This window comes from Mytilus galloprovincialis, chromosome 9 (assembly GCF_965363235.1).
Source record: "Mytilus galloprovincialis chromosome 9, xbMytGall1.hap1.1, whole genome shotgun sequence".
Taxonomy (NCBI): Eukaryota; Metazoa; Mollusca; class Bivalvia; order Mytilida; family Mytilidae; genus Mytilus; species Mytilus galloprovincialis.
Window position 1 is genome coordinate 94,668,786 of NC_134846.1, and position 12,038 is coordinate 94,680,823.

Consider the following 12,038-nt stretch of genomic DNA (forward strand, 5'->3'; position numbering starts at 1 on the left):
TTTTACCGAGTTTCATAAATACTTTTAAATTTTTTAAATTTTGATACAATTTTATTTACACTATTAAACTTTATATTTTTTATATAACCAATTTTGTGTAATGAAACATTAATGGTTTTGATTTCAGAGTTGGACAGATGCACTTCTTGTGTGGAATGCATCAGAGCATGATGACATAAATATTATTCGGGTTCCTTCAGATTTGATTTGGATTCCAGATATAGTTTTGTATAATTTGTAAGTTTCTATGTAAAAACATTTTGTATAAATTTAACTTATTGAATTAGTATAGAACGAGTCATATATTTAGCTGTATTGTCAACGGTAGACCGAAATAGGCAGATCGAAAGGCTATATTGTTCAGTTATTTTCAAAAGATCTAAAAATAGAAATATAAAACTGCAATACTTAATTTCCGTTGTTCATTACTCTACAAAATTATTTTCATGTACCTGTGTACATAACATGTATATTATTTGGCGGCATTATGTTTAATTTTTACATCGTTATATTATGCAAATAATGGCATTTTGACAACGATATGGTTGACTTTCTGTTTATTATCTCTTCCCTTATTTTATTGATATTGTATTTACGTTGTGTTATAGATCAAATTTATTCGTTCATTGTATATTCACTTTGTTTGTTTTCATATGTATTTTGATTGATTTAAGCCATTTCAATTTCTATTTTATAGTGTGGCTTTCTATGTTGTGATGTTACACTATGTTTCAGGTAAGGGTGAAGGTTGGTATCTATTTAAACGTTCACACTCGCTGCATTTGTTTGTACCTGTCCTGAGTCAGAAACGTAATGTTCATAGTGGTTGTTGATTATTGATGAGGTTGTTTTATACTAGTACCTTTTGGGATCCTTTATAGTTGCTGTTTGGTGTGAGCCAAGGCTCCGTGTTGAATACCACACTTTGAACTTCAATGGTTTACTTTTACAAATTATGATGTAGATGGACGGTTGTCTCATTGGCACTCATACCACACATTCTTATATCTCTTTACAATATAATATACTAGAACACACCCGCGAAATCGCGGGCATATACAGCTTGTGAACTGCTGTAGGGTGATTTTTTGTAAAATATATTATGTATAGAGAATTTCATAAAAGGTTTGATTGATTGATTGTTGGTTGCTTAACGTCCAGTGGCAAATATTTCATGCATATTCAGGACGAGAACAAGTTCACAATAAATACAATAGGTAGGTTGTTGTAATAGAGGCCATCTAGGATGATGGTCAGGGAAATTTGGACTGCCACTGGAAAATGAGGGTATATTGGATAGGGACAGAAATTTTGCCTTGCAACAGGCCCCCTACGGACCCCTCAAAGAGTTGTTGCAAGGGTTCTTAACGTGCAAAGAGCGTGGCACTCTCTTTACACGAGGCATCGGATTTAACGTCCCCTTCTGACGGACGTAACTGCGAACTTGATACATCCCGCACAGCCAAACGGACGCCCCACTTCAGCAAGCGTTTTACTGCCGGTCGGGAGAAGACCAAGTGACCATATTTCTATACCCCAGTCACCCTTGGGGTCATTAAAGGTATCAAAAGCCCTCTCCCTTTTTCCAAAGTCCGATATTTGTTTCCTTTCTGTTAAATTCAATCATTTCGTGTTTCGTGCCTCAGACCACAATTATTCTTCTCCTTTGCTACAATAAAATTGAGAATGGAAATGGGGAATGTGTCAAAGAGACGACAACCCGACCATAGAAATTTGTAAAAGTCAAATTAAATTAAAAGTTTGCACCGCTTCAAACATGAAATAAATGTAACTGCTTATATATAGACCATTATTAGTCTAATAAAATATGCTTCTAGGACAACCCATAAGTGCTTTTTCTTTTGAGAGCCTTATTAACGTGCCAATGGTAGGATATGAATCTTGTATAAATGACTAAGACCGAATAAGGCCGATTTAAGGGTGGTCGGAGGGGTCCAGGCTATCGTTTCACAAAGAATCGTACGACAATCTTAGATCGTACGTCGGTCGTACGTCAAACCGTAAGTTTTTGACCGTTTCATAAACAATCGTAAGTCGAATTTTATCGCAAGTTTAATCGTAAACCTACGATTTTTAACGGGCAGTCGTAAGTCAAATCGTAGTGATTAAACCTGTGGACAATTTGTTAAAATCAACAACATTACATTATACTAAAGAAAAATAAGTTTCATTGGATGGTTAGAATACATGTATTTATGTTATTTTGTCCCAACATAAGTAACTGAAACTTTAAATTCCTGAAATAATCGTATTTCTCAGTACATTTCACTTTATTTTCCTTTCACAAAAAGCAGCATCTTACTTCCTAAAGTGCAAATATTTGACCATAAAAACAAGTGATTGACAAGCACAGCACTGTATTATATATAGCGAGGGGGTCGGTACGTCGTGCCACGGTGCATGTGTACTTAATACTCAGCAAAAAAAGAAAATTATAAAAGTTTATTAAATAGTTCAACAGCATTTATCAGATTCACTCATGTTTCACACGGACTTTATGAAGATATAACAATAAATACATATATGAGACAATATCTGAAAAAGTCAAATTTTTGGAAATAAGAAAAAACAAAAAAAATTTGTTTATACCCAGTATTTTAATAGCACAAATCGAAGAACACACATTGGGGATCTAGGAACTGTTGTCTGTAATTCAAACAATTGTTTAATAAGGAAACAATGGCTATTTTAAAAATGGTACAAAAAAAATCCAGTTCTTTCCTGTTACCAAAGTGAATCAATTTAAAAAAGTTTCTAATGTGAATAAGGAATAAGTTTAAGACAATATTTGTGGTTTACTGGTATATCCTGCAATAGTTTATCAAATGCCAATTATTGATTTTAGCATTTACAATACAAAAGGTTTAGAAATATACTTAAATATAGTCATATATGTCGGTAACATGAAAGAATCTTGAGTAACAGCACAACGGTAACAGGACAGAGTTGGTAACAGAAAGGATTTTTCTGCTTTATTTTAAAGTTTAAGAAAAATACATCATAATTTAAATTGGTCACAATTGGAAGATAACAGCAAACAATGTCATTTATCCTTTGAAACTGTATTTGCAAGATGAAAAATCTGCCTAGGTAATGAAAAATTCTAAAATAAATTCCTTTCTGTTACTATCTACTAAACTAGAATTGCACAATGTTCTCTGCTGTTATCAAAAGCAAAAAACCTATTTTTTTTATTCAATATACTTTATATTATTTTGAAATTTATTTAATATGGTGGTGATAACTTATATTAAATGAAATGGTTGGCATATAGTAGATTAACTTTTCGATTCTTCAGTGAAATTGTCTTGAACATCCTTCCTGTTACTGATGATGGTTATGCTGTTACTTTTATCAGGTAACATGACAGAACGTAACAGAAAGGAATTACGCGATAGTTTTTGTCCTTTTTATCACATTAAATGTAAGTGTATTTCCTGTGACATATAACTTTTAAAAAGATGATATAAAAACACACTTAATGCTGTGGTGCACACTTAAAAATATTCTCAGAAAGTGTAAGAAAAGACTGTAACAGGATAGAACACCAATAAGTATTTTTCTATAAATTCTTACCTTGGATGGGCTTGAATTTTCAAACCTGGCCGCCTTTCCAACTATTTCTAAATCTGTTTTTTTTTCTAAACGCGGGATAAATCAGAGAAAAAAATTATGTCTGTCAAAATGATTCAATTTTCTCAATGACACTGTGCAATTAGATAAATAAAATAAGCAGTACTTCAGGAGAAAACACAAAAGGCGCAACCCAAGTATATGGGATTTATTAAAAAAAGAAGACATCTTGAACCTATAACGACTACATTCCAGTATATAGTTATATATTTGAAACCAAATCTTTGGTATGACCAATTAATAAATAAAATAAAGTGTTTTCTTCCTTGAAACTGCTCGTTTTGCTTTTAAAAACACTGAATTTTATTGATTTTTCATAAAAATTGATCGTGAAAGATTGGGCAACGTATTGGCTCGATCGTGAAAGACAATGCTTAACCAGGCAGACGTAGGACGTTTGTGGTTTGTGTTATTTTTTATACCGGTGTTGTATAGCCATTCTTCCCCCATGCATGGAACATAAGTACACATTACGTTAAGAAAAGCAATGGGAACCTATATTTTTTTTAGACTAAAAAAATACTGTCCGAATATTATATCTGTAATTCTACCAAGTTTTCATTAAAATGATAAACTTTCTAAAGCCTGTATCTCGATAAAGGCTATTATTGTTGCCTATGGGGAAATTAATTATTTATTACAATCTATAGTTCTTCACATTTGACAAATGTTACGACATAAGTGTAAAAGTATAAATTAAAGTACACTCTTCATGTATGAACAAAACTTTTGACGGACTCCACCTATACAAGGATTTACTTACTATGAAATCCTTGATCTTTAGCACGAGACTAAATGTGGTTTATCATTTTGTTAAAAGAATTAATATATGACGAAGATGTATGAGATTATGAGACAAATATAATGATGAAATAGTTTCCAATACAACCAAAGGATATATCTCGTATTCCACAAAATATTTCTTCCAGTTTAGTATATTTACTACATGTATCTGCTAGCATCCGTATAACTCGAAAATGTCCACAATAAGAATAAAAACAATTAGCAAAAAGTTTGCACTACCTTAAGTGTGTGTAATACTTAAAGAGCATATGGTCCGAGAACACAGTTATTTCGTAGTGCATTTTTTTTAGAAAATTAAAAAAAAAAATAATTTAAAACAAAACGCACCTGCGATTTCTCAATAATATTTTACAGTGTGATTTATTATGTTTGGGATAAATTATATCAAAACTATAGAATACTTCGTCGGCTTTTATCCAACATATGGACAATTTTGTATTAAGGGGTTCTTGAAATCTTTTGACAGCTTCCGAAATGCTATACCTTTTCAGCTGGACCAATATAATTGAGAAAGGAAATGGGTAACGTGTCTAAGCGACAACCATAGAGCAGACAACAGCCGAAGGCCACCAATGGGTCTTCTTTACTTTAAAATTCAGGACCTAATTTGTTTAACAGTGTCATAATTTCTATTTGAAGCATTAATTATTAAGAAATAAATTTGGAAGGGGTATAAAAAAATGGCAACAACACTGTCCACACTAGGGACTATGTTATTGTTCCCGGACCATATTGATGTAAAAATGTTCTATACACCTTTATCATCCCCATTATACATGTTGCTACGAACAGAATAACATATCCATTCTTAATTGTATATAAAATAAATACATATTTAACAAAGTCAATAATACAGATTACAAGAAAACCACAACCCTGTTATGTTCTTGATATCTCATTTTAGAGTAACAATGAATTCACGAGCTTAGTGCAATCGTAAAGAAATTGAGACAAAGGGGTGTGCATCAGCGGGATTTAAGATTCTCCCTTTATATATACACAAATTAAAATATTAGTCATGAACCAAATTAATAATTAAGTTGGGCCGGAAAATTACAAGCCCCAGATACAAAACAAAATAATAAAAAAAAAACGTAGACATTTATGCTTTTACACAAGCTCATGGTTTTCTCTGACTGTTTATGACGTCTTTGCACGAAATTCATTGGACGTTGGATGTGTACGGATTGATAATCAGTCTTAGCTGCATGATTTTTTATAAGTTGTTGGAGACTTTGAACTAGCTGCCACTTAACTGCGAGTATTCTCAGATCTGTACATAGTGTCTTTTTGTTGTTTGGATGTACAAGTACTATCCACGTCCACTTGTATTTTTGTCCATCTGATGAGTTAAGCCTTTTACAACTGATTTGTATAGTTCGTTCTTATGTTGTGTGCTGTTATACCACTGTCCCATGTTCGGGGGAGGGTTGGGATCCCGCTAACATGTTTAACCCGCCACATTCTGTATGTACATGTATGTGCCTGTCCCAAGTCAGGAGCCTGTAATTCAGTGGTTGTCGTTTGTTTAAGTGTTGCATATTTGATTTTTGTTCAATATTACAAAAACAAGGCCGTTAGTTTTCTCGTTTGAATTGTTTTACATTATCATTTCGGGGCCTTTTATAGCTGACTATGGGGTATGGGTGTTGCTCATTTTTGAAGGCCTTACGGTGACCTATAATTGTTAATTTCTGTGTTATTGGTCTCTTTATGAGAGTTGTCTTATTGGCAATCATACCACATCTTTTTTTTTTTATATATGTTATGCCTTTTTAATCTCCTGATAACTATTATATTTGTTGGATGATACAGTAACAAATGCACCGCATAGAGTTATAAAATATGAAGAAAAAAAAATATGCATATTCTTTTTACATTTCCATAATTGATTGTTGTCAGTCTTGCCAGTGGGTTCCTCCTTGACAAAAAGTCTAGACACGCATCAGAAACTATGCTTAACACATTTTATACCTGTTAATAAATAACATTCAAAGATACTTATAATTTCTAGTAAAAAAAAGTCCCAATGAATTTAACTGTTTTTTTTTGTATGACTTCATCATTCTTCAACAATAGCAAAAACAGACCGTGCATGAAAAAAAACCCTCCACCCGTCAATTTTTCTAATAAACATGATAATACCAAAGACAAAAAATTCTTAAAACTAGATTAGACACTTACCATGCTTACCTCACTAAACCTCTTTACTATACTAACAAAAAAAACTGATAACTATTTCAAAATACGATGGTATTAGTTTTTTTTCTGGTTCTGAAAGAACGATCATTTTTATAGACATGAACGCGGCTGTCAAAGAAAGCACCCCCTTTTCATTATTTATAACCGTAAGTTTACGTTACGTTTACGTTACGTTTGCGATCACCTTTGTGAAACACTTGTAGGTAAAATCTTACGCTTAACGTAAGTTTAATCGTAAACATAAATCGTACGATTCTTTGTGAAACGATAGCCTGATCCAGAAATCCCGGGCTTAAAAACATGAAATCCCGAGATGCAGAATTTAAAAAAAATTCATATCCCGAAATCGAAAAATATATCCGATCCCGTAAGGAACAATCCCCGAATCCCGGGCTTGAAAACACACGACCCCGACGTCCAGAAAAAGGTCCTGCCTCCCTTTAATCTCTACCCTACTTTCATTTTTGCCAAATCACTACTTTCACTTCCAACAATATTTTTTTATGACCCATTTATGGGCATTATGTTTTCTAGTCTGTGCGTCCGTTCGTTCGTCCGTCCGTTCGTCCGTCCGTATATCCCGCTTCAGGTTAAAGTTTTTGGTCGAGGAGGTTTTTGATGAAGTTGAAGTCCAATCAACTCGAAACTTAGTAAATATAGTGCCGATGTGGCATCCGTGTACTATGGACACATTCTTGTTTCCACATGTGTTACTTATTTTAATATATATTCAACTGGTATGACCCCTTAAATAGTAATATATTTCAAAGAAAACTGCAGACAGAATACAGAGAGTCTCTATATATTAAAGTATTATAATCGTAGTTTACATGTAGATAAACGCGAAAAATAATTGTCCTCTCTAAGGAGGTATAATAGTTGTGGTTCTGGCGATCTAAACACCATGATATGGAGAACGCTCTGATTGGCTTATTTATTTTTTTCATTTTTGTTATCTATCATACGATTGGTTGTACTTGTGCGTGTTTTAAACCGGAAGTTTATCTATGACCAAAAGTCAGTCTGATGACGGAATCAATATTCGTACTCCTTTTTTTTCGTTTTTTTCCAAAAATAACACAATCTGAATAATCATAAGAATGAATGACAAATGCGACTATGCATGTTACATATAGAACACAGAGGCATAATGATTAATTTATCGTGGAAGGAAAAGAAGCGACACACAAAATGAGGTCTTCTCGTTTGTAAGTATAGATAATGGTTATAGCCTTTGGATGTGTTTGATTAGGGAAATATCGACATAAAGAGGAATATCGGCCTCAGACTTCGTTGTGCAACGGCGATAATTATATCATATTAAATAATTCATATGAAGACAAATTTCGCCATACTATGTGAACTTCCAGTAAATATGTTAGACTCAGATCGGCGTCCGGTCTCTTATAGACGTCCGTTCTTCAAATCAACGTCCAAATCTGACGCCACATTTTCTAATCAGTGTCTTATACTTTAACCCTCTAATTGATGTCCAATGTGACGTTATGAATCACAAAAACGACGTCTTATTGATGAAAGTCTTCTCGCATCGCGATGCCAATAAGTTTCTTCAAATCATTTATTTTTAATATCTCATCTTTGCTAATCATGGGTTACAATCGATTCACCTTGAGAGGACTCTTGGCTAGCGAAGATATCTGTATCGTTTTGTTGTTTTTGATGTGAAGAAAGTAACTTTTCGTAACTAAAACTTTTATTGTATTTCGGTATCAAAATAAATGGATAAATTTAAAATCAGAAAATGACAATAAGACGATCACCGACATCTTTATAACTCTAACGTGTACATGTATATTAATATGTTGGTTAAAGACGTTTATATTCTCGACCTTTGTTGTCGTTTTCTCTCTTGTTGATATACACAAATGAATGTGGTTATTCATTGTACGGCGATGAAAAGATAATCGAATGACATCTAGTACATGTATAAAGACTCAACCAGTTGAAAGAATAAAAACGTTCTGTCAATTATTGAAAGCATTATTTATTTGATTATGACGTCAGATGTTAAACGTAGATTTGAGGAAGGACGACGATTAGAGACAGGACGTCCGAGTCTTACAAATATATATAAATAGATTATATGCATCGATAACTCAATTTGCAAATATTTGTCATTGATCTATAAAGACATTATGAGTTTAAAATGACTTCAGCTAAACTTGACCATTAGAGTTCAAGCTTTTCTAAACTTTAAGAGTTTTCCTATCTGTGGATTATCCATGACGTGCAGTATCATCAGTGTGACTCAAAAATTAATAATAGTACTACCTATCAATTTTCTTATCTGCATGTTCTGACAAATAATAGGAAATTTTGTTTGAATATATATTTTTAAAGTTGGGCTTTGGGGCTACATTCTACAGGTCGTCAGTCTATCACTTCAATAGTTACGACAACACTCTTGTTTCAAGAAAACGTTGATGATTATTACTTTAATTGATGATCGCTAAATTTCCGATTGCACTTTTTAAATAATCACCCAACAACCCCGAGGGCCATTAAATTAATTCTACAAATTGCCATTTATCATATGTAATGTATTGGAACGTATTATCTTTACTAATTACACATCTGAACTGTCTTATACAACATTAAAAAATGAACAGTTAGGTATTACAAAACGACGTTTGTTGCCATTGATGAACAAAATCTTATTTGTAATGTTTGGGAACCATTTTACAAAATTATATTCTAAGCAATAAAAACTTACAGCTATTATCTTAGAAATTGGCAGTCTAAGAATGTTCAAACCAGTTAGCATTGGAAAGATGAAAAGGAAAATCTATCTTTTTCAAAACTTTATCATAAATCAGTTCACTCGGAAATATTAAAGACCAGTTTGTGCGTACCATTTCTTTTACCCATATGAAGCCTATTGCAACTAAAAATTTCAATTACAAACCGATGTTGGAGGATCAAGGACAACTTTCCCGATTAAAGTTCCAAAACAAATTGCGAAATCAAAAGCAAAGGCACAGAAAAATCAATTGAAAACAAGACATATTCCTTACTTGATACAGTCATTGAACGCGTTGATATTTGATAGAAATAGTTATCAAAAGAACCAGGATTATAATTAAGTACGCCAGACGCGCGTTCTGTCTACATAAGACCCATCAGATGGAAATATTTATAAAGCCAAACAAGTACAAAGTTGAAAAGCATTGAGGATCCAAAATTCCAAAAAGTTGTACCAAAATATGGCTAATGATATCTATACCTGGAATAAGAAAATCCTGAGATTTTCAAAAAATTCAAAGTTTTATAAACAGGAAATTTATAAAAATGACCACATGATTAATATTCATGTCAACACCGAAATGTTGACTACTGGGATGGTGATACCGTCGGGGACGAAACGTCCACCAGCAGTGTCATCGACCCAGTGGTTTAAATAGTTATCAAAAGTACCAGGATTATAATTAAGTACGCCAGACGCGCGTTTCGTCTACATAAGACTCATCAGTTACGCCCAAATCGAAATATTTATTAAGCCAAACAAGTACAAAGTTGAAGAGCATTGAGGATCCAAAATTCCAAAAAGTTGTACCAAATATGGCTAAGGATAACTTTGCCTGGAATAAGAAAATAGAAAGACATGGATAATCAAAGGGTCGTTCTATATTCCTTTGCAATTTCAATATGAACAGAGACGAATAACTGCATCTGTCCTACTTCATTGGTTACCTTCCGAACGATGCTATACTGCTGGGTCTTCCAAGTGATCAACAAAACCCCTTGCTTAATTATAAAGATCAATCGTATAAGCAAACCAATCATGGCCTCAAAGTTAATGTGAATCTACCTATTGTAAGAGGGGCGTGAATTACATGGGGATACTAAAAATACCATAGATCTGTAAGATAACACTAAATCTTAGACTCTTTTATTTTACAATAGTATCAAACATTTCGTTTCATAAAAAGAAAAACCAATGTTTTTCAAGTATCTGGCATAAGGGGAGGATAAGTTGTACTTTATGATTCGTTACCTTTTGAGGACGTGTTATTAAAAGGCATTCGGAATTCCTTTTCATGTCGACCGGTTTCTATTAATGAGCCTGACTTCCAGCAGTAACGTGTTGAGGAAGAGGAAAGAAATAATTTGATGACTATGTTTAGCTGTCGAACTTTGTGTCGAGGATACCACAGTTATATAATTTGACTATAAGGGTGACCTGAAAACAAAGTTTTAGGACAAAGATTTTTTTCATATATATCAATTGTGAAACTTCCATTCCTATATAGCAATAATGCAGCATATGGAATATATCTCTACCAATTATAACGAAATAATGCTGCTTGTATTTTGTATAACGATACACTTGATCGAGAGTTGCTCCTCACATGCAAACTATTTATGCAATAGTACCATTGGAGAATTTGAAACAATCTCATCGTAAATTATACAGATGTCATCACGAGTTGGATGACAATAATGGAATATGAGGGAGTTTCCGTTTTGAATTTTCCTCGGAGTTCAGTATTTTTGTAATTTTACCTTTTATCACAGACGACAATGAATAGGTTTTAGTTGTCATGGCTACAATATCGCCCCTACCACATTAGACTTATCATCTGGTTTGTAATCATTTGAGCAACACAACGGGTGCCACATATAGAGCCGTATTTGTTACCCTTCTAGAGTACCTGAGACCTCTCCAATTGTTGCTCATTCTTTTGTTTTCTATGTTATGATTTCTTACTGTATGTTTGATTTACTTAATTAGCTATGGTGTTTTCGACTTTTAGACCAATGCATTTAAAAAGTTTATTTTGTGACTTTCTTTTTGATATGAAGCTTGGTTTGACATGTTTAATAACTTGAAATAAAAAGTTTGACAACACATACATTTGATGTAAATAGACGTATATTACATACAGTAAGGCAACAACTGAAACGTATCTTGATTCATTGATAGGTAAACTTTATGTGAAGTTTAAAAGAGGGACGAAAGATACCAAAGGGACAGTCAAACTCATAAATCTAAAACAAACTGACAACGCCATGGCTAAAAATGAAAAAGACAAACAGAAAAACAATAGTACACATGACACAACATAGAAAACTAAAGAATAAACAACACGAACCCCACCAAAAACTAGGGGTGATCTCAGGTGCTCCGGAAGGGTAAGCAGATCCTGCTCCACATGCGGCACCCGTCGTGTTGCTTATGTGATTACAAATCCGGTAAATAGTCTAATTAGGTAGGTCAAATTCATGAAAGGGAAGGGGATTGTAGTTACGACGTGAGGAACATATCCGATATCATTTGTGAAATGGTTATTCCATAACGGTCAACCAACTCGTGATGGCGTCCGTAAAATTTACGAAGGGATGATTTCAACTTCACC

At 33.3% G+C, this 12,038-nt stretch overlaps 1 protein-coding gene across 1 annotated transcript in view; it reads left to right on the forward strand.

Moving 5' to 3' along the window:
- Window positions 1-12,038, forward strand: part of LOC143046422 (neuronal acetylcholine receptor subunit alpha-10-like) — a 75,779-nt gene that overhangs the window by 49,610 nt on the left and 14,131 nt on the right. The window contains exon 3 of the mRNA XM_076219586.1: window positions 128-237. Coding sequence (XP_076075701.1) covers window positions 128-237 — 110 coding nt within the window. The remainder of the gene's footprint in view (window positions 1-127; window positions 238-12,038) is intronic.